General features: G+C 40.2%; 2 protein-coding genes across 2 annotated transcripts; both read left to right on the forward strand.

The window, feature by feature from the left end:
• The first annotated feature begins 1,706 nt into the window (after window positions 1-1,706).
• Window positions 1,707-11,837, forward strand: Bcl10 (BCL10 immune signaling adaptor). Its single transcript, XM_003479061.5, has 3 exons — window positions 1,707-2,042; window positions 8,473-8,761; window positions 10,514-11,837. The coding sequence occupies exons 1-3, from the start codon at window positions 1,986-1,988 to the stop codon at window positions 10,870-10,872; spliced, it is 705 nt and encodes a 234-aa protein (XP_003479109.1). The 5' UTR covers window positions 1,707-1,985; the 3' UTR covers window positions 10,873-11,837.
• An 8,049-nt stretch (window positions 11,838-19,886) lies between these two features.
• Window positions 19,887-26,341, forward strand: CUNH1orf52 (chromosome unknown C1orf52 homolog). The gene is made up of 3 exons (XM_003478797.5): window positions 19,887-20,201; window positions 20,777-20,975; window positions 25,854-26,341. The coding sequence occupies exons 1-3, from the start codon at window positions 19,926-19,928 to the stop codon at window positions 25,925-25,927; spliced, it is 549 nt and encodes a 182-aa protein (XP_003478845.1). The 5' UTR covers window positions 19,887-19,925; the 3' UTR covers window positions 25,928-26,341.
• Window positions 26,342-26,701: the final 360 nt, after the last annotated feature.

Genomic DNA, 26,701 nt, shown 5'->3' on the forward strand with positions numbered 1-26,701 from the left:
GTTTGGACCATAACTGATGTTAGGTGAATAGTTATTAAGTAAAGAACAATGGTTAAGTAAACTGGGTTATACCAAGATGATGGAGGATTAAGCAATCAGAGAAAAGATCGTACTTGTGCTATGTATCAATATGGGAAAAGCATATGCCATAATGTTAATATAAAAAGCCAGGGCCCTGTGTTGTGATCAAAACTACATTGGCATGATTTTAGCAACATTATTTTTTCTTCAATAAATAAGACTTTATTGGTACGTTTTAGATACACATAATGATCACATTTATCATAGAGAATCTGTACCTGTTTCCCTTTTTTCCTTTTCTCACATTTTAAAACTTTTTTCTTTCCTTTTCCCCTCTCCCTTTCCTTGTTCTCCTCCCCATTTGAACATTTTCTTCCTGTTTTACAATACCTAATATGCATTTTGATCCTTATTTACACTTTCTGTTTTTCACACCAAAGAAACAATGTAGTTATTTCCATGTACATCTGATTTATTTCACTCAAGAGTGTAGTCTCAAGGTGCATCCATTTATTTAGGAACGTCTCAAGCTTATCCTTCTTTGTGGCAGAGTAGTAGTCCATTGCATAAAAAGAAACTCCACACCTTCTTTATCCATTCACCAGTTGATGGGCATTTGTACTGTTTCCTAGATTTGGCTATTAGAAACTGTGCTGCTATAAACATGGGAGTGCATATATCTCTGTGGTATGATGCTTTTCATTCTTTCTGTCTAGAGTTGTTTATCATTGCTTTTGTATGTACCACTTTTGTTTGTTTGTTGTTTTGAGACAAGGTAGTCTGGGTTGCCTTAAAGTAAGTATCCCAGGCTGTCAAGATACTCCTGCCTCAACCTCCCAATTGCTAGGATTACCAGATGTGCGCCAGGACACTAGGTCTCTGCTATTGATTAAAATATCCTTCTAGGTGTAGTTATCAGTTCATCAGTCTCTGCCAATAAAACGAAGAACTCCTAAAACACAAGAAGCCTAGAACACATTATTGAGTGCTCAATATTTGAGTAATAAAAAGGTGATAATGAACAAATAATAAATTGAGAATATAATGTATCAAGAACCTCCAAAAACTTTATATATGCTCCTGGCAGTTCTATAAGGTAAGCCTATCTTCATTACAAGATTAATATTGAAGGAAAAATAATAACGAATAGTGATCGAAATGTATACAAAGGTTACACAGCTCCAAAGTAGTGGGACTGTAGGTAATTTTTCCCTTACAAAATTTTAATACTGTAGTTATATAATACTACATATAACTATACAATACTATGTGCGTGCACGTGTACATGTATGTGACTGTGTGTGACAAAACAATTTAAAAACATGAATGGGCAAAAACAGCAACAGGAAACTATAGGGCAGCATCTGGGGAAAAAAGAGGATCCGGAAGGCACCTACAAGCCAAAACAGGACTCACCTAAGTGAGCAGGCAGCGCGACCTCGAGTGACAACCACACTAGGCAGCGACGGCCCCACCCCCGGAAATGCTTCCTTATCCGGAGGACAACAGGCTTTATGCAAACTACTCTAGGGGGGCGTGGCTTTAGGTGCTGCTCACTGTAGGCGGAACCACTCCAGTGAGGATTTAGCTGAGGGGCGGGGACGGGATCCGGTAGGCTGACACCGATTGGCTGTCTAGGAAATGGGGCAGACTCTCTAGGTAGACCCGCCTCATCTTGGGGCAGTTCCTGCGTCTGAGCCTCTAGGAGAGGGAAGTTGCGGTGGAGGTCTGAGCTCCGAGTAGTGAGGCGTAGGTCTGCAGCGCCGGGGGCCCCCAGAGGCGGAGCCGGAAGCGTCACTGCTTGACCCCCGAACTTTCCGATTTTCCGGGGGGCGGCTATCTTCTAGACGACCTGCTCCACCTCCCCTTCTACAGTTACCCGAAGGTCAAAAGCCCCCATTTAGGGCGGGGCGGCGCAGCCCCAGCTCCGGCATCCGGAAGAGGCGCCATCTCCCGCCCCCGCCATGGAGCCCACCGCGCCGTCCCTCACCGAGGAGGATCTCACGGAGGTGAAGAAGGACGTGAGTAGCACTTTCCGCCCGGGCTCCGCAGGGCGGGCGGGGACCGCGGAAATGGGGCCCTAGAGGAGCCAAAGGTCCAGGCATCTGAGGACGGCGGCGAGCCTTGCATACTTGGTGGAGGGTATCCCTACCCCCCCGTGACCCTTCGATCCACTTTTAAACCGCTGGACGCAGGACCTGAATTTTTAAACCTCTTCCGCGGAGTTGCCTCGTCATCACCCTTTTGCCCCTTCCTCCCTGTCCCCTCCTGATTGCCCCGCCCGCCCTGCGCTCTGGGAGCAGCGTTGTGAGGGCGCCCTTGAGTCTGGAAAGCCAGGGCGGCTGGCTCTGTGTGGGGCTGAAGGTTGACTAGATGCAGGATCCCAAGCGGAGGAGCAGATGTGTGAAACTCTTGCAAAGGGGCCTGGGGTACAGCTCAACAGCTGAAAGCAGCATTGGAATTCCCCTAGTGAGCAGACACCCACGTATTTAAATGGGGAGGGGTAAATATATGTAGCTGAGGATTGATGTACAGGTAAAGACTGGAAATATTCGATAGCCAAATTATGCACTTTTGCATGAATGATGCTGAGCTGAACAAAGCTTAATTTTTTTTAAAAGAATAGCTTTGTTGAGGTACAACTGGTTTCTTTTGCTTTTAGTTGTTTTGCCAGATGAGACCTAGTGAGCACCATTAAATTGCTTTATAGGAATTCAAATTTAAAAACTCAACAGGAACGGGGTACTTTGTGAATTTGACCTCAACAGTTTTTGAATGTTGAACTGCTGCAGATCCCTTTCTCTGCCATCCCCTGTAAAGTTTGTTACACTTCTTTTCATAATTACAATTGATCCATCTCACTAGCATAGGGAAACTGGATATGACTGGAACTCATGTCTTTGCTTCTTCATTCAGCAGAGATTTATGGAGCACTTAGCACAAATAAGTAGTGTCTTTCTGCCTAAGAGGATGCAGAAGATGAAGATCAGGCCCATGCTTTATATTCTAGTTGAAAAAAAACGGGAATATCGTTAACTGCCATCGAACAAGTGTTGCCTTGTTTAAGGTACCAGTAAAACCATTAATTTAAAGAGACAGTCTTACTGTATTCCAGATTTTGTGTCACACCTTTTTCAGATTTCCCACTTCACATCTTTACAACCTCAACAGAGGACAATTGCCCTTTGCATTTTGCAGCTGTTAAAATAGGATTTAAGAGATTACAAGCCAGAGAAAAGACCTGTGTACAAATACAGATGCTGAAGGGCTTCCAGACCTTCGTACTTTTTGAATTGTTAATGTTACCATCTCCATAATTTCAATTTAGTCGTGTCAGAAATTCATTACTTGGAGCAAGCTATAGATGTGTTTCAGAAGGCTTATGAAAACTACATTTTTTTCCTTAGATGTTGGTCATATTTTCAAAGTGGTTTATAACCTTAGCAAGTTTAAAAATTGTGCTGGGAATGTAGCTCAGTGATAGAACACTTACCTAGCTCTAGTTTGAGGCTCTAGTTTTAATCCCCAGCACCACAAAACGAAGGAAATAGTTGAGCATGGTGCACATGCCTGTTATCCCAGCACTTGGGAGGCTGAAGCAGATGGCTGTCCTTTCATATAAGGTTACATAGTTCCAGGACAATCTGAACTACATAGCCAGACTGCCTCAAAAAAAAAAAAAAAAATCTCTTCCACATATTTTAACTTCTATCTGTCTCAATTCTAGGTCCTTATTTCCAAATATGTCCTGGAAATCTAGTTTTTATATCCTGCAAGTCAGTTTGTGTTCCCACGAAGTGAACTTTTCACTCACGCTTTCCTTGAAGCAGCTTGCTGTATCTTCTGCATGGTCTGTCTCTAAGTCTCTTTAAGGACAACTTTCTGTCTGTCTGAAGTTTTCCTGTCTGTGGTGTCAATTACCTTTGGTCAAACATGGAAAATTCCAGAAATTCTTAAGTTTTAAGTTGTACATTGTCCTAAGAAACATGGTGAAATCTTATCCCATCCAGTTCTCACTGGCCAGGGTTGTGAGTCATCCTTTGATCAGTGTATCCATTCTGTATAGATACCTTCTCCTGGGTCACTTACTGGCTGTCAAGGTTTTGTACTGCCCAAAGTTCTTGTTATCTCCTTGGGGTTTTATATTAGTGTGGGAGTAGTGTATCACCACTCCCCTTCCTGGGAACTCCCACTTCACTGTCTCCTTTATCTAGTGTTTACCTCTTTTTGGTTGAATTTAGTTTATATTAATAAATATGGATTACATGGTACTGCACAGCTGATTATATGGTTGATTATAAATTAAAACTTAAAAAAACTAAGGCACAATCCTAATTTCTTGGAGAAAGGAAGATAAGCATAAAATGATCATTTTAAATCACAAAAGAAGTGCAATGAATTTTAACATTCATTCAAAACATTTTCTGTTTGCACTTAACAAGTGTAGGGTATGCAGTATTGAACATAGTCCTCATCTGCTTAAAACATGTGGCTCATTAGAGCTGAAAACATACAGAGATAATTACAAATTATGATAGGTATCATAAAGACAAGTACTGAGATAATAATAGGAAGTTTACTTGAGATCAGACAGTATGATCTGGTTACACTTAAACTGATTTCTGAAGATTAAGACAGAACTGGGAAAAGAACATTCCAGTAGAATAGAATTTGCTCGAGCTAAAACAGGCAAGATCTTGGTGATTTAAAAATATTGGAAGTAAGTAGAAGGTAACCAGAGATAAAGTTAGGGAAGTAGGGTAAGATTGATTTAGTGGAGATCTTCAGTTTTTCTCAAAGTATAGTAGGGAAGAATTATGTAGTTATTAAAGATCTCTCTAGCTATTCCATGGGCTAAAGAGAATGAGTGGGGAAGCCAGTAAAGTGACTCCTGGAGTTTATATAGATAGAAGATGATGGTGATTTAACAGAGTGAAGGCAGTGGAGATGGATGAAGCTGCAGATATGTTTTTGAAATAAAAGTAATAGGACTTGACAGGATGAATGTGAAAATTGAGAAAGATGGTGGAATCAGATTAGCAAGTAGGAATGTTGATTAGATATACCTAGTGTGAAGATGGGAAGAAAGATCTGGGATGGAAATGTGTGAGCCTGGTGTGGTGGTATCTTGTCTGTAATCCCAGCACTTAGGGAAGCTGAAGCAGGATGATTGCAAGATCAAGCCTACCCTTGGATTCACTCTTCTCTATTGGAAAAGGAGAAAGAAATATAATGTGATAATTGAATTACTTCACCTATGAAGTTAAGTTGCTTTAAAGAGGAGACTTACTGGGCATGGTATTGCACTTCTATAATCCCAGCACTCAGGAACTTTGGAGGCTGAGGCAGGAGGATCATCACAGTTCAAAACCAGCCTGGTGTACAAAGTGAGCTCAAGGCCAGTCTGAATGGCATAGTGAAACCTTGTCTAAAAAAGACAAGAAAGAGCGAGACAGAGGAAGAAAGGCGTTTTAAAACATGAACCGTTATGGGACTAAAAGAAAATCAGGAAAGTATGGTACCCATACAAGGCAAGAAAAGAGTGAAGTGGGCAGCTCTATCCATGCTGCTGAAAAGTCAAATAGGGCGAAGATAATATACCCTATTTGACAATCAGCAGGTGACTGGTGACCTCAAGAGGAGTAGAGGGAAAGAGTGGGGATGAATTGGGCAAAGTGGATACCTGGATATAGAAAGATCAAAAAATGTATTCACAAGGTGCTACAAGGACAGAGAGAGTGTTGCCTAACTGCCTCTGGGGAATTAAGGTTTAAAGCAGTGACCACTGACATGAATCTTAAAGAATGGATAGGGACTTAGGATGAGAAAAGAAAGTAAGGCAATATAACAGTATAACAATGTAACAGTGACAGCAGTTTGAGGTGGAGTAAAGTAGCAGGATAAAGGTGGTGACAAACTGAATGTGTGGTAGGAACCGTATTATCCAGAATCTTGCCTACCATAACCAAATAGTTACTTTTTTTGAGTCATTTCCGTATATTGGAGGCTGTACCAAGTCTTTTATATAAAGTTACCTCACTTTTAATTCCTAGGTGTCCTGTGAGTTACATTTTTATCCTTTTATTCGTAAGAAAACTAATGCATACAGTGGTTAAATAACTTACCCCAGCCATCATAGGAAGTCTATATGACAGAATCAGGCTTTGAAATGTGGCTGTTCTAATTCTGGAGTCACATTCTTAACTTCTGCACTGTTGTGCTGTGGTTGAGGAATTTTATCCTTGGAGGATTAGTGGAACCAATTTGAAATTTTTTTTAAAAAGTAAACGTAGCCTCAGTATTAGAATTTACAGAACACTTCAGGTTTCCATGTTTCTTGAAAAATTGGAAGATCTATTGAATTGTGTAAAGAAGAAATTTGAGAAAAAGAAGTAGGAAGTATAGCTAGCTAGGTTTGTGCTACTAGTCCATACAGAATTTGACAAGCGTCTGAATGAGTGCAATGCTAACAATAAAGATAAAGGAGTAGATTGTACATGTGTCTGTTGTCTGTATGTCTGTCTATATGTACATGCCTGGACATATTGCAGGAAAATAGAGCAGGAGTCCTTTGCATGCGCAGTTCAAATCTTTGAGATCTCTAAATGAGGAAAATCTTGTTCACAAATACAAACTTGAGAATCATCAGCAAGTAGGTGGTAATACGAGCATAGGTAAGATTTTTAAAAATATAATCTTCCCATCCCCACAGTTTAAATTCATACATTCAGCAGGTCTTGTGTAAGATCACTGCATCGATCTTCTAATTGTTCTCCTTGAACAATTTTGGGTCCCCTAGTCCTCAGAATTTTCTTACTGCCTCCTGTTTGTACACGTTTGATGACTTTTCCTTTTGACTGCAGGGAAATGAATGTTCTTCAGAATGTTCTAAAAAGATTATGATGGCAGGGTGTGGTGACATATGCCTGGAATCCCAGTACTCAGGAGGCTGAAGCAAGAGGATCACCTCAATTTTTAAGGCCAGCTTGAACTACACAGGGAGACCCCGCCTTAAAGAAAAAAGTCTCTTGTGATGTAACCCCAGTTTTCCTTCCTTGCTTCATTCCTAACCACCCTCGCACATGTGTTCCAACTACCCCAGACTTCTCAGTATTTCCCCATTGTACCTTTACGCCTTGGCTCAGATGAACCTCTATAAATTTTCTAGGTCCTAGAGACAGAATTAGTAGCTCTGTATTTCCCCCATACTTGATCTACAGGTCTTGTACCGATTGACTTTCATGTGGTGTGTATTCCCCAGATAGACCCAGGAGCCCTTTCGAACACAGTTCAAGTCTTATTCATCTTTGTATACTCAGGGCTTACATTTGACTTACTAGGAATTCAGATATGTAAACTATGTGTTGTGTAAATAAATAATTGCATGTAGGAATTGGATTACAAGAAGCCTTCCCTTAAATGACATTCTACCAGGGTGTGGCTAAGATTCTCCATTGCCTATCTTACTGTAGGCAGTCGTAAATGTGAAGTCATCATTGTCATCATCCCTAGCATACTGATCAGCTACTGTATACCAGGTACAAGAAGAATTAAATAATACACCTAAGGTTATATGTCTATTAAATAGAGAAGCTCATTTTTAAATGCCATTTATTAAGACCAGTGGGAACCTGATGTAAACATTATATAATGTGTGCTTATCACAATATTACATGATGCCTCATTAATACAGTTTTAATGTTTTAATCTGTCAGTTAAAACATAAAAATAAATACACAAATAAATAAAAGACCAGTATGGAATTTCTGCCAACTAAGTACCTTTAGGCACTTTGCAGGTCTAAAATTGTTTTCTGTTTTTCTTGGTTTCCTTTCTTTCTTTCTTTTTAAATACTCACTGTTCCTTTAGGTTTCTCTCCCCACAGGCCCATATGTCTCCCTTCCACCAAGACCAGCTCAGTGAGGTTGGCTTTCTGAATGACCTCAAAGACAGATCACGTGCTTTTTTAAGTTTAGGTATTTTACTTTTAATGATTTTACTCTAGGGAGATGGAATGATTCATAGCAAACACGAGGCAGGTATAACTTATGAGAATTCACTCTTGATTTATCCTCCCTGGTTCTGTGTAATTCTGAATTCCCTTGCCTAAGTAATAGCCAAAATATATACTAATCTTTTGTCTCCTCTTTACCCCTTAAGGGGACTCTCAGTAGCATCGCATTTTCAAGGACCCAGGCTCCGAGTTTGCCAGGTTCCCCCTCAGGACAGCCCAGTCTTGGCTTTGAGGTGTAAAGTGAGAAAAGAACAGGGCAGAAACTGAGGAATGTCTGGGACCTGCCATCTTAATTAGTTCAAATTCTAAAGGGTAGAGCTCTGACCTCAGAAGGATGACTCATACCAGTTAAGATTCCTAACTAATAACCAGTCACCTGTGAGGTACCTTAGGCATTACAAAGTACATTGAAACATATTTTATTTTATGTCTTTTAGGCTTTAGAAAATTTGCGTGTTTACCTGTGTGAGAAACTCATAGCTGAGAGACATTTTGACCATCTACGTGCAAAAAAAATACTCAGTAGAGAAGACACTGAAGAAATTTCTTGTCGAACATCAAGTAGAAAAAGGGCAGGAAAATTGTTAGACTACTTACAAGAAAACCCCAAAGGACTAGACACCCTCGTTGAATCTATTAGGCGAGAAAAAACACAGAATTTCCTGATACAGAAGATTACAGATGAAGTGCTAAAACTTAGAAATATAAAACTAGAATATCTGAGAGGTAAGATAACTCGGGTACCAGAAAATAAATAGCTTTTTAAAATGTGCAAAAACAAAACGAAATCAGAAGTTATCATTTTACTTTGAAAAAATTTTGTGCTTCACAATTAATTTGATGTACATTGTTTTATTTACATTTTTTTAACATGTATAATAGTATTACATTTTAAAAGTGTATTGGTATTCATCTACAATGCCATTTATAGACCGCTTCCCATAATGAAACCCCAGGATATACAAGGGTTTGTTTCTGAAGTCAGAATGCAAAATTAATTTATTCCAAAGTAGCCTCTGAAAAGATGGTGTATCCCATGTTAAAAGGTTTCAGTCAGTTCTACTCGTAGTTTTTCTCCTGCCATTTGATCCTAAGATGAAGTCGTTGCGTATACATACTCGTAAGTTTTAAACACCAGAATCCAACTCCATCTGCAAGGTTTGAGGGGCATGAGGGACTTGAGATGGTTAAGGGAATAGCAAAGACAGCTTTCTGCTTTCACCCTTAAAAAGACTCGTTGACCGGAAAGCTGTAGAGAATCTCCTACATTATTGAAGTCTCCAACGCCTTGCTCTGTCTCCAGAGCACCCAGAGGAAGCATGCATGCAATACAGTGCTATGCCAGCTATTCTTGAAATTGCAGATAGAGAAAGAATAACGTGGGCACTGCCCTTAAGGACCTCATAGTCTATGAGTCCTTATTGGGACATGTTGGAAGTTTCCTCTCCTAAAGCATATACGGGGAAAAAAATTCTCTAGCTTTGGACAGAAATGTTGACTATATTGTAAAATTGAAAAACAAGCAGGAAAAATTACATATAAATGTACTTTACAGACTTAACAGGTATTGGCCAAAATATGTCAACTTGGGAGTTTTGCCTGTAGGCAGATTGAATATTTACCAAGCCTAACAGAAAGATACATTTTGTGTTTATTCTTTTAATTTCAAGGCTAATGGTTGGCTCTGTCCTTTGGATATGATAAAATTATTTGTTAGGAAGGACCATGGTTGCATAAGTAAACCTTATCTATTTCGTTACAGTTCTCACTTTTCTACAGAGAAGTTCTGGCATGACTTAACTGTTCTTTGCCTCTGTTTTCTTGTCTTTAATAATAATAGACTGTGTGGGTGGCCACTAAAATCCCTTTGATTTCTAACTCTGTGTGACTTAAGAATCATAATTGTCAATGGTTTGACTCATAAAATTTCAGACTATGAGGAAAAAAGAATTTCAGAATATGCCATGCTGAGCAATTGCTATACTAAACTACACCCCAGCCCTTGTTTTATTTTGAGACCAGATCTCACTAAATTGCCCAGACTGGCCTCAAACTTGAGATCTTCCTGCCTCATCATCACTAGGATTACAGGCGTGTACTGCTGTACCTGCCTAAATTTTGTTTTTATCAACTAATCTTTATTTTGTGTAAACTGCTAAAGAATATTTATTAATTTATTGTAAAAGCAGTTAATCTCATGAACAATTTTGTTACATAGTTAAATATACACTAAATATGAATTATTGCATGTCGTTTAACTTTCATAAATGTTTCATCTAGAAAAGGTGATACATGGTTCAGAAAAGCAAGATTTGAAATTCATTGGCCTTTATCTAGAAAATGTAAATACCTTGTCCAGAAAAGCAAATGAGATTTATGTTCTGGTGGTTAGATAACTAGCTTAAAGTTCCAAGGTGAAAGTAGACTCATGTTTTTTAAGTTATTTTTCTCGTTCACATCTGAGTCATTTTGTCGTAGGACTGAAAAGTAACAGCTGTGAGCCTTTCCCAGATGGAGCCACGAACAACCTTTCCCGATCGAATTCAAACGAGAGTAATTTCTCCGAAAAACTGAGAGCGTCCACAGTCATGTTCCACCCCGAGGGCGAGTCCAGCACGGCTCCCTTTTTCTCTCCCGTTTCCTCTCTGAACTTGCCCGTCTTGGAAGTAGGCAGAACTGAAAATACCATCTTCTCCTCCTCGAGTGCACTTCCGAGGCCTGGGGACCCTGGAGCCCCCCCTTTACCACCAGAGCTGCAGTTAGAGGAAGGAGGAACTTGTGGGAACTCAAGCGAGATGTTTCTTCCCTTACGGTCACGCGCTCTGTCACCACAGTGACACTTGACTGTCTTTGAATTTTTTAATAGCGACCAAAAACAATGTTTTAAATGATGTGAATCTTTTTATAAAACCATCCTAATGATTTACTTACATTAGATATGTCTTTTAAAAAACACAAGGTAAGCATACTTTGTAAATGGAATGCTTTAGATGAAAAGAAATACAGTTTTAGGGTAGCTAAATGAATCATGTTGGTCATGTATTTTTCAGTGTGTTCTTTTTTGTGGGTTTTTCCCTTTTTTTTTTCTTGGTGTTTTAATTCTTTCAAGTTTTTTATGTTGCAAGGTTAATTTTAACAGAGACCATTGTTCTGTTTGACAATAAACTTTTGGGCTGGAAATAAGGTTTCTCCGAGTTTTGGCAGTAAATTTTTAGCATTAAGCTCTTCCTTTTTGGTAATAAAGCCAGCCACAAATGGGAAAACCGCCTGTACACTGAAAAGAATCTCTTTCCCACTTGGTTGGGTTTACCAGTTCTCAGTCTGGGGGAATACATGGTAGAGACTGAGCCCCCTAAGATTTGTTTACTAAAATCCATTCCTTACTAACCTTACTAATTGATACTACTGTCTTTGAATTTTTAAGTCTTAATCATTTTCATACTAAAGAAAAGTATCACAGTGGAAGCCTCAGTGTTAACATGTAATTTGATGAGATTTGGAAAACTGTTCCGTGTACTTTTATTGTCTTTGAATGAACTGTATAGTTGAAATAACTAGAACGGATTTATTTTGGGGTGGATTATGTCAGTTCTGCTTTAATATTATTCTAATCAAGTAGATCATTAACTAGATTAATCCTTTTATACAACAAAATTTACTGTTTTACACATTTATAAATCTTACTCTGTTTTCCTTTAAATTATAATTTGATGTTTCCTGAGACTCATCTCCTATATATTTCTATTTCTAAAAAAAACTATAAATGGAGTTTTTCTATTAACAATAAAAGTTTTTTAATGTAGTGCTGTGTTTTAGAGTTTCAGATTTTTTAATCAGAAATATCTAAAACACTTTTTAAAATATGTGCCTTTTTTTTGCGGAAAACATACCTTCAAAGTGTGAGAGAGAAAATCCCAGCATGCTGGGAGACAGAGGCAGGAGGATGGCAATTTTGAGCCCCAGCTTGGCAACTTCACTAATTAGCATGATCCGGTCTCAAAAAAACATTTCAAAAAGGGCTGGCACTTCCAGTGTGCAGGCACTGGGTTCAGTGCCCAATTCTGAGGGGTAAAAGGTAAGATTGAGTTGCATTTCTGCATAGACTGATGATTTGCCAGTCATGAAGACTGACACATTGGCTTTAAATGATTTTTAAAAACCAGATAGTTATAGGTATTTTCAAAAATTATGGAAAGTGGCCCATTTAGGACCCATCCTGTCTCTTAGGAGCTATTCCTATTTCCCATTTGTTTTCCCCACTACATTTTCCTATTTTTTTCTTTCTTATTCTTTTTTTTTTTATTTAATTAAGGCGAAAGACATTTCACTTACAGCACTATTCACCATAAGCAGATAATGGCATTGTATTTAAAGAATAACTTTTTTTTTAAAGAAATCAAATTCCACAGTTGAGATTAGGGTTCTCACTGTTTACAGTTCTGTGAGTCTTTACAAATGCCTTAATGTCCTTACCCACCGTTACAGTGTCACACGGAAGAGTTTTACTGCCTTCAAAATCCCCTGTACACTGCCTGTTCACCCTATCATCCTTCACCCCTCTGCCGACACACTGACAAACTGATTTTTTTTTCCTTTTTTGAATCATTCCTGTTCCTCATCTTTTTCCTAACTGTATTTTTTGTCTTCTCCAGAATGTGAGATAGGTGAACTCATACAGTCAGCATTTCAGACCGGCTTCTTTAACTTAACAGCACACAAGTAAGGTTCCTCTGGGTCTTTTGGCAATGAATACACCTTTGAAGATGAAATTCGTCTTTGCCTAAACTGTCACACGTAAAGCAAGGACAAACACTGACAAAATAGGGCAGACCAGCAGAAAGATAGGGATTTTTTTTTTTTATCTTTTTTTAAATGTTTAAAATTTTGCCTGGAATGTTTATTTTGTCTATTTTGTTTTTGAGACAGGGTCTCACTGTCTAGTTCAGGCTGGTCTTGAACTCACTATGGAGGCCAGGCCGACCTTGAACTCACGATGATCCTGCTGTCTCAACCTCTTGAGTGTTGGGATTGTGTACAGGTGTGTGCCATCATGCCTAGCCTTGGGATATTTATTCTGATAAACAATTTTTTACTTTGAATCCAGTTTTTCAATCTCGTTTGCTAATAATGTTTTATCTTTTAGTTGAAATTCTGCCAGCCCAGCATCATGGTGCTATTCTCATGTCTGGGGGTGAACCTGTAGCACGCGTGCCCCAGCTCTTTGTATCATTGCAAACTAAAACGTTTACTGTCCCCATCTTGTGTTTTCTTGTAGATATTTAGCTGTTTTATTTTCCCATTTAGTTCTGTGACCCTTTAAGATGTGAGCAGAAATCATAGAAGTTTCATAGCTATTTTTTTGATTAAGCCATGTAAAAGGAAGCAGGAAGTTGTGGGGCCCCAGCCTCATCTTGTATCACAGGGTAAATACAAGCACTACTGACCTCAGAAAGAGACACCCAGAGGCAAATTGATCTACCATCATTAAATGAAATTTTTTCAAGGCTGTCTGAGGAGAACTCAGTTTACTAATAATACACAGGTAACTTGAGTACTAGTCCCAGAATTTTCTGAATTACTCAATTTAATTATCAGAAGTTGCCCTTTATTACAGTGCCAAACTTTGCTACCCATTGTGTAATCAGCACAGGAGCTTTTAAAGGTCTCAATCCCTGGGCTGCATCCCATAAATCCATGAAAGTGGTTTGGTGCAGAATCAATGCCTCGTTGGATGCCAGGTTCTTAGCTTGGCATTTCCACGTATGTGACCTTGTCCCACAAGGCAGGTTTTATTGTCACTTTTTTGGACAGGTAAGAAGTGAACTCAAGGTAAAGCATTTTAGGGTTAAAACCCAGTACTGTTTGACTCTTAAGATCATTGTCCTTTCCACAACTTTACACTTTCCTGTTAGCATTTCTTAAAAGCAGAAGAATCAGAGAATTAGTATTTTTTTCACTCAATGTCTGCATAAAAAGTAACTTGAGACTAGAATTAACCTGCGAGCAGAGACCTAAAATATAAGGAGGAAGGAGCTGGCCAAGTGAAGTTCCTGGGGAAGTGTTTCAGGCAGAAATAGCACTGAATGCACAGAGCCTGGGGCAGCAGTGTGAGGACTGCACGGCCCTGTGTGGCTGTGATACAGGGGAGGTGGCCAACAGTGACTGCAGGGAGCTTAGAAGCCTGTACTGAGACTGTACAGGTGGGGAGGGGTGTCGAGGGGAAGAGCAGCGTCAGGTCCTAAAGTATGCGGGGCCAGGAATGGTGGTGCATGCCTGTAATCTCAGGACTCAGGAGGCTGAGGCAGCAGGGTCACCATGATTTCTAGGTCAGCCACGGCTACATAGTGAGTTCAAGGCCACCCGGAACTGCATAGCAAGACCCTGTCACACACTAAAAGGAACAGGCTGAAGGAGTGCAGTACATCAGATACTAAGTGGGGTAAGCAGGACACCCCCATGGGAAGAGGGCCCGCAGCAGTGATAGAAGACTGGCTGCATATTTGGGGATTGATCAAATAAGAAACGTACTTTGGAAAGAGAAAACCAAAAAGGACTGTGTATTACTGGATAAAAATGGGTGTGAGGATGAACTCGAGGTTTTCAGCACTTATAGATAGCTGCAGGAATAAAGGCATTCCTTAGCTTTGTCCACTGAGAGAAACTGGAAACATTAGCAATTAGCGTAGCACCCAGTTCTTGGTTTTTAAGTGCCAGTCTCCACTGGAAGGGTTCCATGGTGAAATGACTACTTCCAGGGAAATTATAAAATGAGCTTGGGAGCCAGGCATGGTTGCACACAATTGTAGTCCAGCCCTTGGCAGGCTGAGGCAGGAAGAGAGCATCGAGTTCAAGGCCAGCCTGGACTACATAGCAAAACACCTCAGTAAGCAAATAAATAAATAAGCTTGCAACGTCTTGTTCCAGAAAGCAGGTATGTGTTCAAAGAATGGCAAGGCAGACCATAGAAGCTACTCTGAAGGCATTTCAGGCAGTTTCAACATCAAATGATGGATTATTACCGACTAAAATGAGAAACCATGAATCAATATGAATAAGTGAGCAAATATCAATTTGATGGAGAATAGTTCATTGACATGCTTGGGGGAGCACTTTCCTACCAAAAAAGTATGTATTAAAGCTGACTGCAGTTCTGCTTGCCTGTAATCCCAGCTTGCTGGGAGGCTGAAACAGAAGGATCCTAAGTTTAAGCACAGCCTGAGGAACTTGGGGAGATTTCTGTCTCAAAAAATAATGAAATGCTGGTAATATGGCCAGTAAGAAGAGCTTGGATTCAACCCCCAGTTCCCAAAGAAAAAAAGGAAAAAAGACAAATGGATTATTACACAAGAGAAAAAGTGACTTTACATGGAGCAGCCTGGAAGACTCTACCATAAAAAAATTAAGTGGAAATCTTTATGGTCAGAACAAGCAAAACCACGCACCTCCTGATAGAAGACCACAGTGCCGCTTTCAAGGAGTGCTAACCTGCATCTAGTCAATAAGAAGCCTCACACTCAAATCCAAGGATCTCCCATAAAATAATTCATCTCTAATCTTGCAAGTCTCAAGACCATTGAAGATAAAGGAAACAGACATAAACAATAAGTACAATGCAGGAATCAGCCAATCTGATGGCTGTATAGATGTCATTATTATAGAAAATGCAAACAACATTTTTATTAAAGTACAGTTTTAGGGGTCGTAAGGGGTCATGTCAGCAACTTAACTCATGTGGTTAAGAAAGTTCTTTGTTCTTACAATTTATACCTGCAATTTTCATTAAAGTGTTTCAAGATTTTAAAATTGGAAGATACTAATTGTTAAGAAAATTTAATAATAAAGAAGATTACTGCAATTGTCTGAGCAAAAGATGACAGTAATAGAGGTAGACTTGGTCAAAGTGTTTGCATTCAGAATATATTTTAGACTCAGAATGACAAGGTTTGCTGGTTTGTGTCCTGAGCACCCGTATTAAAAGTGCCACAATCCAAAGACAGGAAGACTGGAAGATGTGGGTGACTGAGTTACAGGGAATGAAGACTTTAGTTTTGGGGTGTATTTTTCAGTTATCTCTTACTGCTTAACACAATTCAAAATAACATTTATGATCCTCAACTCAATTGCTCGCCTTTATTAGTCTGATGGTCTAACCTGGGGTCTATCTCGGGCTAAAGGGGCTGGATGATTTCAGGTGAATTCATGCACATATGTGGTACCTTGGGATGGTGGCACAAGGTAGGAGTGCCCGGGGCTCTTCCCGAGATGACCAGAGAGTAGCTGGACCTCTGTACCTTGTTGCTCAAGATTCTCAAGACAGCAAAAGTGCAAGCACTGGTCACCAAATCAGGTTACAAGGCCTAGAGTTAAATAGGCTCCCTCTTCTCCCCCCCGCAGTGGAGAGAGTGAAAACGTGCACCAGGATGGGGATTCCTGGTGACCACTTTTGAGGACCTTATAAGACATTGAAAGAGGAAATTGTTTACAGGAGTCTGGTATTTAGGAGAAACATCTGGACTGGTTTTATAAATGTGAGAGTTGTCAACATAAAATAATATTTAAAACCATGGGACTTAGTAAAGTTCACTTTGAAAAGGAGAGTAGAAGAAAAAGAGAGGTCAGGCCAGATGAGCACTGGGTGCTCCTATGTCTAGGGGTGAGGCAAAGAAGAAAGCAACAGAAAAAAACTAAAAGTGGCTCTGTGAAAATAGGAAGAGAGCTAACTGAGGTGCAGGAGAAACAAAGTTTCCAGGAGGCCCTCCTGTTGAGCTGTGAGGTTAGAAGTGCTCTTTGGACCTGGTCACACCTGAGCTACTTGGTTGCCTTGGTAACAGAGATGCTGCTCATATTAGGTGTCCCAGCCCAGTGACACTCGACAATGGTGAAGTCTTAAAAGCCACAGGATAAATGTGATTATCTTCTCAGAGTGTCAAGTTTACTCAGTAATAAATCATTTTAAATATTTTTGTCCATTAAAACAAAAGGGTCATGTTACATTTAATCATGCAAGATTGGAGTACATTTTCAGAATATTACATTGTTTCCTCCACACTGTATGGACCATACTGTGTCACTCAGCTTTTGGGGGGCTGGAGACTGAGGTGAGCCATGAGCGTACTCAGCATGTCTGTCTGACAAGGCCTGGTGAAATCTCTGGATGCCACAGGGTAGGTGAGCCTCTCTGAGTGGGAATTGCCCACATACATTGTCAGTATCTTGGCCAGGAGAAGACAGTCCTGTGCATGTCTGCTTTGGCACAGAACAGCCACAACTGTGAGTGTAACCTCTTCCAGTGACTTCTATGAGGTCTCAAAAATTGTCAAGCCTGAGGTGGTTTAGGGAACCCTTACTCGGTCACTGGTGCAGAAGTGAGGATGGTTTGGGAACTCCTAAAGTTTGCACTTTGGGACCATCGTTTTCCTCTGTTGATACAGATTCTTGGATGGACAAATTCAAGCAACACTTATTTAGACCCAAGTCCTCTAAACTATTATAATCCAAAAATATGTATTGATCATATAACCTGTTAACAGGCACAGAAGTAAGCAGTAGGAATATAAACACAAACCACAGTCCAACTTCTTCCACCAAGAAGCTGAGACATTGTCCTATAGGACTTCAGGAAGAGAAGTCAACAAGGTAGACATACGTGGTGTGATGAAAATATACAGTGAATGTTTAAATAAATGTATTACAGTGAAAGAAACATTGCCATTAATCCCTCTCAAGGTGCTCCCCCTCACATCAGACAGACATCCCATGGTTCCTGCCACTTTCTGAAGCAGCTCTGAAAGTCCCCTTTCATGTCCTTTGCAAGATATTATCCAGGGCTAGGGATTTAGCTCAGCAGCATAAATGCTTGCCTGGAAAGCACGAGGTTGTGAGTTCGATACCTGGTACCAAAAAAAGAAAAAGATGTGATACAAAATCCAGTGAATGCTGCTGCCCAGTGCCATCCAATAAAAGGCAAGCCCGTAAGAGCGTCACAGTATGTCCTCACCCACCCTACTGGATCTAGCACCATGCAACCTCTTGCTTTTCCCCAAGATCAAAATGACTATGAAAACTAAATGTTTTGGATGGATTCAGGCTATCAAAGCAGCCATGACAGTGCAATCAAAGACACTCACCAAAGAGGACTTCGAGAACTATTTCAGAAAGTGCCAAGAACAATGGAGTAAGTGTGTTTGAATTGAGTGGGGAGCACCATGAGGTGCCATGCCCAGCATAGCTCTCACAGTTCAGGATAGGAGAGAGGATGGCGATAGGACAGAGAATACAAATAAGAGAAAGCTGAGGTCAAGTGGAGCCCTCTCTCCTGATGGGGGAAAGGAAGCGCTCAACCATGCAGCATGTTTTTATGCACTGGGGGTTGATGTTAGTTTCAAACCCTCTGCTAAGCAACTTGTTTACCTGGTTGGCCTGGGCACCTGGCTTTCTGGGAGCCAACAGCTTGTTTATGTGGCTTGCCTGGGCTCTCCATTTTCTCAGGGCTGGCCTTTAGCCCCTGTGTAAGGTTGATCTCCACCTTCAGCCACTCCCCAGGAAGGGAGATTATTGAGAATGTGTCTTTTGGGGCTGGGGATTTAGCTCGGTGGTAGGATGCTTGTTTAGCAAGCTGGAAGCCCTAGGTTCAGTCTTTAGCACCAAAAACTGAAAAACAAAAAATCCACCAAAAAAAAAAAAAAAAAAAGAGAATGTGTCTTTTACTATAACTATTTTTGAAAATCTAATACAGTTACTGTATTTTTCCATCAACCCTTTGGTGCCTTTATCAAGTTATAAATGAGCGAGCAGCCATTCTTAAGTGGAGGCTACACATTTACAATGACACCAACTTCATTTGGGTATCATCCACTTTTAGAGTCAAGGGTTTCTAGCTTCTCTGATGACTAGACACTTGGCCAGGTCACTCACTAGACACAGAAACATAGATACAGAGACAAACTATTGGAAAGAAGGGGCTGGGGATTTAGCTTAACGGCATAAGCACCTGCCTTGCAAGCAGGTGGTCGTGAGTTCGATCCCCGGTACCGATTAAAAGGAAAAAGACAAAAAAAAAAAAAAAAAAAAAAAAAAAAAAAGAAAGAAAAACTATTGGAAAAATAAGGTTTGAGTCCAGTACGTGGAACACCAAGGTACCAGTCGGATGTCCAAGTGGAAAGTTTCAGAACCAGTGGGGTTGGATCTAGAATTTGGGGAGAAGATTTGGATTAGATTTAGGAGGCACAGCATAAGTCAATTACAAGGGAAAGAATGAACTGGTCTGCGACTTTGTAACATCCTCTACAAAACGTAGGTGTTGCTGAAAGACAGTATGATCTGTTGGGAAACACCAACCAAGAATGCCAGATAAAGAGCAAAGCAGGCACGGATAATGAAAAAACTAGAGTTTGGAGAATCCCTGAGAAGTAGGATGGCATCCTGAGGAGTTTCATTAGCAAGGCCAAGCAGAAAAGGATTCAGCTTCTGACTCGAGGTGCACTACACCCAGAGGTCTTCCATGGCAACAGAAGACGCCACCCTGAGTTTTTGGAAGAGCCACAGTGGAATCAGAAACCCTAGTTCCTCTGGGTACAGGCTAAAGTGAAATGACGGTGAAAGTACTAAATTCTCAGCCTTCCATGATTAATAAATGCTGATTGAGTGCAGAAAGCCTGGCTTGTACCGCTGGCTCAGGACCTCCTCTCTTTTCAGGGTTCCTCGGGAAAGGGTTACAGAACCTCCTGGTAAAAATTTTCATACCCCTCAGATGAGGAGTAGGAGCATAGCGGCGCCGCCAGGGGGCGCAAGGCGCAAATTGTTTGCAGAATTTGGGGGGGGGCAGAGGCGGGGCAGGGCCTGGGCGACTTCCGACTTCCGGCGGAGGCCAGAGTCGTCGCGCGTCGCCGTCATGGCAGCGGAAGAGAAGGATCCGCTGAGCTATTTCGCCGCTTACGGGAGCAGCAGCTCAGACTCCTCGGGCGAGGAGGATAACAGCGAGCAGGAAGAGACGAACCGCAAGGCCCCAGAGCCGTCGAAGTCGTCGGGCGGCTGTGGAAACAAGGCGGAGAAGCGGCTGCCGGGACCCGACGAGCTGTTCCGGAGCGTGACCCGCCCAGCTTTTCTCTACAACCCGCTCAACAAGCAGATCGACTGGGAGAGACACGTCGTCAAGGCGCCCGAAGAGGTGAGGCCCCGGCCTTGTTCCCTGGTCTCGGCCCTGGCCTCCGCCCCTCCCTGCCAAGCCCGTCCCCCCCACACGCAGTCACCCCCGCGGGTTCCGCGCCGCCCCCGCCCCGCAGCCCCGGGAGCCCGGCCCCCTCCCAGCCTGGGTGTCACGCCCGACCCAAACCTCCGCGCTCGGTGCCCTCACCCCGGGCGAGGACTAACGGTGGTGACTCCCCCGCCCCCCGCTGCAGCTTCTCCCCGAGACCCCTTCCCTTTGACGCCGAAGTACCTGCGATGCTGCCTCCAAGACAGTGTCTGCTGCAGCCTCCGAAGGAAGGGGTCAGCCTTGGCGTAGTGTCTGAGACTGGATTCTTCTTTGGTAACTAAATGTTATTAGCTTTATTCGTTCAGGGAACCCTTTAACTTTTCACTTAGCAGTATTGTGATTTTGGTGGAAAGCAATGTGTCTTTGAAACGTTTAAAAAAAAAATAAAAAACGAGAACCGTAAGCCAAGAGCAGGGAGATGCATGTGCTCTCATCGATCGTGGGAACCTCGGTTCCTCACAGGGCTTCTTGATGTGCTTACTTAACAGCCTCCAAAGGAATTCAAAATATGGAAGTCAAACTATGTACCACCTCCCGAGAGCTACACTACTGAGAAGAAACCTCCGCCTCCAGAGTTGGATATGGCAATAAAATGGTCGAACATATATGAGGACAATGGAGATGATGCCCCACAGAATGCTAAGAAAGCTAGGCTTCTACCAGAAGGGGAGGAGACGTTGGAATCGGGTAAGGAGGTTAGGCTCTGCGGCGGTATCTTTTGGTTTGGTGATGTGCTTAAAAGAACGAAATATTTAGTAGGTCGTGATAGTAGTGGCCAGACCTGTAATTGCAGCTCTCTGGCAGCTAAGGCAGAAGGATCACTGGGGCCAGGCTATACTCTATAGTCAGACCTATGTAGTATTTAAATGAATGGGATATAAACCTAAGACACTGATAAAATGACTTGGTGTTTGATACTTTCAGATGTGTCTTTGAGAAAGATTTTTATTCTGCTTTGAAGTCTCACGATATTTCAGCTAGTACTTAATATTTGCTGTAATCTGGTGAAAGATCAGAAGTTATTCAGGCTTTAAAGTGAAGTCGCTGATACCGCAACCATTAGTTTATGTAATTTGTGGTGCATTAGTATTATAACAAGACTTAATAGGTTCTTGTGACTGCAGCTAGGAAGTGCTAAAGGCTTTGTTATTTGTTTAAACACTTAAAATAAATCAGGCTCTTATGTGCTTAATTCCATCCTTTACACTGTAGCTTGCTTGTATGGTAACCCAAACTCAAATCTCAGCTGGGTGTGTTGGGGCACACCTATAATTTCAGCACTAGAGGCTGAGGCAGGAGGATCAGTGATTTCAAGGCCAGCCTGAATAACACAGTGAGACCCTGTCTCAAGAAGAAAGAAAGAGGGCCATATGTGATTATATAATTTAACTGCTTAAACCCCCCTCACCAAAGGACAGAATCTGAGCTTTCTGAGGACACTTCATTCACCATCATTTTGAAGGGCCCCCTTCCTAGCATTTTAAGATCTTACAGTTCAGGGGCTGGGGATTTAGCTCAGCGGCATAAGCACCTGCCTTGCAAGCAGGCAGTCGTGAGTTCGATCCCTGGTACCGGTAAAAACGAAAAAGACCAAAAAAAAAAAAAAAAAAAAAAGATCTTACAGTTCAGAACTGAATAGAACAGTCCATTTTTATGGTTTCTTGCCATTTGATACACATACTGACTCAGACCCAGAGAAGAGAAAAATGTTAAGTGTGATCTGTAAATAGTGATTTTTCCATGCATAGGGCTGCTCACTGCTAACTCGTCGCCATAACAACAGGATGCTGCTATGTTGTATGGTAGTTACTAGTACGTTGTAAGCATTCAGTGGATAACTGTTGAATTTGAGCTCAAGGTTTTGGACTTTAGAAAAGGTGTATTTTTAAACATTTCTGACCTTGCTTCCATGTAAGTGGCGTTTAGATCCTTTCACAGCTATGCAGAGTTTTGTGTTTGGTTTTGTTTTCCATGCAGAGGTTTTAAGAGTAACTGACAGGAGTCCTCTTCCCCCAATTTTTCCTACTGGGGATTGAATCTAGCACCTTTGCCTTAAGTATATTCCTTGCTTTTTAAAAAGTTTTGAAACAGGATTTTGCCATATTGCTAGATTTGATTGCCCAGGTTAGGCCCAAACTTGGATGCTCTCGCCTCAGCCTCCCAGAGTGCTGGGAAGATAGGCGCATGCCACAATACCTGGCTCCTAGTTTGGACTGTACCTAGCTTTTTTCTTTCTTTCACTGACTTCCCAGTGTGTTAGGAGTCACTAATGAAAGCATATTTTTAGTGAATGACATCTTTTAGCAATCTTAAATGAAATGAGCATACCTCATATTTTATGATATTTTAGATAACTAAAAAGGTCTTTTGCATAAGTAGTTTTAATTAGAGAGCCTTGTAAAAACCACATGGAGAAATGTGGAATTGAGAACTTACGTGACAGGTCTAAGGTCACAAAACTAAACAATGCCAAGTGTGACACATACTTGTGACCCCAGCAGTTCAAAGTCAGCCTAAGCTACATGGCCCTGTCATAGAAAACCAAAAATAAAAAATAAATGGAAATTATACCTATTAAATAGGGTTGAGCTCTTGTTTTCCCAGTATGTTATGCAAGTCTTCCCCTAATCCATAGGCACAGCCTTGAAATCTTCAGTTTTGACTTTAAGGTTGATTATTAAATATAGCTGTCATCTTTTTGTGATAAATAACTTTTTAGAAGTGATTTTTGCCATTGCAGACTCCCATGCCAAGTTCACAAAGAAGTCACCTTAAGAATTAATCTCTCACCACCCCCCCCCCTTTTTTTTTTTTGGCAGTGCTAGGGACTGAACCAGAGCTGCATCCCCAGCCAATTCTTTATTTTGAAACAGAGTCTTGTTAAGTTAGCCAGGCTAGGTTCAAACTTGGAAACCTCTTCCTGCCTCAGCCTCCCAGAGTTTTGGGATTGCAGGCATGAGCCATTACACTCAGCTTTCCCTGATAATATTTTAAAATTTATTAAATTCAGTAAGTATCATGTATCAGAAACTAAATCTCTAGATTACCACGCAAACCTTTATATTTTGTCCTCCCGTTTTCTGTCCTTTGACCTTTTTTGCCTATTGCTTGTTGCAGAGACTAGAAGAAGAACCTCATGACCAGGTCATATCCTGTCATACTCGTGTAGTGGTTGCGCAGTGTAGATAAGTAAAGGCTTAACTCTTCTTTGTATTTCATTAACATGATTAATTAAATGCCTAGCTAATGATTTTTATTTTTACTTTTTATTAATTTAGAAAGTTTATGTTGATAAGTTAAACTTACTTACCTGGGTGACTTGAGGTCCATAACAGAAAAATTGTCCTCACACCAATGCATCTTTACTTGGTCTATGAAGTGAAAGAGGTCGGGAAAGCCAGTGCACAAACATTCTCAGAACTCCTTTTCCTGTGCTGCTTTTTGCTGCAATGCCTTGTCATGACACTAGATGGCATTAACCCTTCTGCTCAGATCACTATCAGGAAGTTATTTTTTCAGCCTCAGTAATTTGATTTTGTTACCAGTAGATTTATTTGTAACAAAGGAAAAATAAAAACAGAAGTATTGCAAGATCAGCCTTTTAATGTATGTTGTGAATTTCATAGTAGACTTAGAAAGTGCTTTCAATTGTTATATTGCATTTCCTAAAAATAATCTCAAGATAGTGATGATAACTCAAATTAAAAAACAAAAGCTGTGACTTGTTTGAGCTATATACCCTACCAGGTAGTTAAAGGAGCCTGTAATTTTGTGTGTATTGATCAACTATTGGTTAAAGCATTGGTTTGTAAATTCCAGGAGTGAATTACTGACTTGCATTTCATTTTATTATACTGCCTGTATATATCTATGGTATTCTGTGAAACATAAATAACATCACTGTCTTGTATTTGAAAATTTGAATTAAGATTAATCACTTGCTATTGTCACAAATTAGTGTCCACATTAACAAGATATTCTGAATACAGTCAGCAGAAGGGAATTGAAGGCGTGAGAGTTTAAAGATACTTCCAGGAATTTGTCATTTGATATTAGCTCTTCCCTCCAGTTTTTTAATATCAAGGCATTGTTTGATATGAAAATAGTATAACCACAATATTTGTTGAAGTTTGAGAAGAAAAAGATACCAAGTAATGTGTTTAAAATAAATTTGTATTTTATGTCATAACATCATTTACATGTTCTTTATTCTATACATGTGAAATTCTTAATACCACATATTTACTTAGGTAGAAATTAACAACTGGTCTGCTGCCTTTCATTGAACAGTGTATTTGGAGTTTTTAAATAGAATTAAAAGGTCCACTTTTTCAGGTTTGCAACATTTTTACTAATTAGATTTTCTGTGGCTGCTGACATTAAGCATTAAGCATAGAGGGCAGTTTTAATGTATAGTTCTTCTCTAACCTTCCCGTCTCAAATTTTCCATAGTATAAAAAGAAAACGGGGCCGGGGATTTAGCTCAGTGGCATAAGTGCCTGCCTTGCAAGCAGGCAGTCATGAGTTCAATCCCTGGTACCGATAAAAAGGAAAAAGACAAAAAAAAAAAAAAAGAAGACAGGTATTTTTCTGTTGCTTTTAGAATATTTTTGACTGCTAGGAGGGAAGTGGGGATAGAACTAAATGCATAGGAAAAAATGGAAAATAGAAGTTCGGTGAAGCTCTACTTGAGTGCTTTTTTATCTTATGAGACAGATTTGGGGGCATCGAGAATGAGATTGGGAAGAGTGGTGGTTTTTGCAGGAGAGAAAACTTTAAAAGAAAAGGACAGTTGATAGCTTAATTAACATTATGGTTAGTTGGTATCTATTTTTGTAAAAGGGAAAAATTGCAGGGGCTGGGGATTTAGTTCAGCGGCATAAGCACCTGCCTTGCAAGCAGGCAGTCGTGAGTTCAATCCCTGGTACCGATCAAAACGAAAAAGACAAAAAAAAAAAAAAAAAAAAGGGAAAAATTGCTATATTTTTCCAAAATGTAGATTATTTTAAGATGTAATGCATTGTGTATATTGTTGAATTTTGGGGAGCAGCTTTTTCAGAGTTCAGAATCTGATTTTCATAGAAATAAAACCACTTACTTTTTTGTCTTTTTATCGGTACTGGGGATCGAACTCACGACTGCCTGCTTGCAAGGCAGGCACTTATGCTGCTGAGCTAAATCCCCAGTCCCCAAAAGCACTTATTTTAAGCGACTTTAATGTCCTAGAGATCAATTTGTAAATTTTGTTTTGCTGCATTTTTTAAAAAATGTGGTTGTTTCACATAGTTTATTATTGTTTTTGTTTTTTGGCTATGCAGCCCAGGCTGGCCTCAAACTCATGACAGTGCTTCCTGTCCTAGTCTTCTAATTGCTGGGGTCACAGGTATGCACCACCATACCCAGCTCACATACAGGATAATACCATTTGTAACAGTTTTTGTTTTTATTGGGAAACTTTGAAAGAAACAGTTGATGAGAGAGATTATTTTGGAATAAAGGCAATGAAATTTTTGTTTTCCTCTTTTTTTTAATTACTGATCAAATCTCTTTCTCTCCTATTTAAAGATGATGAGAAAGAAGAACATACTTCCAAAAAGCGCAGAGTAGAACCAGGAGAATCAGCAAAAAAGAAAAAGTAGAGAACAACAAAGGACAAGATTTCTGGACTCCTAAGCCTGTTCAAATGTGTCTTTGGTCAGATTAATTTGATCTTGTGGATTATGACAAAACATCTCCATGAAAGTATGTATGTTAATGAACTAATAAGTATTTCTTCAAGAACCTTCCACTGTAGAATTCCTTTTTTTATTTAAAACTTGTATGTATTTAAAATACAAATGGTGGCCTGTGATTGTGAAATTCTTGCTGTCTATCACAAAGTTGTTGGTTTGCTTTGAGGGTTGTCACATGCTGACATGCCAATGTTCTATGAACCTTTTATAAAGGAATATATTTTTAAAGTAAATATGTTGTAATGTACTGTGAACTTGTGGGGTGCTTTTCATCAGTGTTTGTACAGTGTAAATAAATCATGGAAATAAAATTATTCACTCAATACTGTTCTTCTAAGTATCTGTCGCAAGTCCCTTCCCACGTAACATTTTAAATAGTAGTAGGTATTACCGTCCAGAGAGTATCTCCTATGCCGCAGATTCTTGTGCATATATTGGCTCTAATAGTATCCTCATTTTATATTGAGAACAACTTGGGTTGCTTGTCAAAGGTAACACAGCTCGTCAGTGACAAATATGGATTTTAACTCAGGGTACTGGAATTCCAAAACATTAAACTACCTGTATACCAATCAAAATTTAGTCATTTTTCAAGAACTACACTAACTGCCATTTTTCCCATGTACTCTTCTGTCATTAATTTTTCTATTTAATAATAAATCTACTAAAGATACGGGACGT

Source organism: Cavia porcellus, unplaced genomic scaffold (genome assembly GCF_034190915.1).
Source record: "Cavia porcellus strain 051 isolate PalLab524CR breed Dunkin Hartley unplaced genomic scaffold, mCavPor4.1 scaffold_1, whole genome shotgun sequence".
Taxonomy (NCBI): Eukaryota; Metazoa; Chordata; class Mammalia; order Rodentia; family Caviidae; genus Cavia; species Cavia porcellus.

Excerpts from the sequence above, each read along its gene's own strand:
- Bcl10 (XM_003479061.5), top strand. The coding sequence starts at position 1,986 with ATGGAGCCCACCGCGCCGTCCCTCACCGAGGAGGATCTCACGGAGGTG. Across the intron at positions 2,043-8,472 it reads TCACGGAGGTGAAGAAGGAC|GCTTTAGAAAATTTGCGTGT; the intron begins GTGAGTAGCACT and ends TATGTCTTTTAG. Across the intron at positions 8,762-10,513 it reads AAAACTAGAATATCTGAGAG|GACTGAAAAGTAACAGCTGT; the intron begins GTAAGATAACTC and ends ATTTTGTCGTAG.
- CUNH1orf52 (XM_003478797.5), top strand. The coding sequence starts at position 19,926 with ATGGCAGCGGAAGAGAAGGATCCGCTGAGCTATTTCGCCGCTTACGGG. Across the intron at positions 20,202-20,776 it reads TCGTCAAGGCGCCCGAAGAG|CCTCCAAAGGAATTCAAAAT; the intron begins GTGAGGCCCCGG and ends CTTACTTAACAG. Across the intron at positions 20,976-25,853 it reads GGAGGAGACGTTGGAATCGG|ATGATGAGAAAGAAGAACAT; the intron begins GTAAGGAGGTTA and ends TCCTATTTAAAG.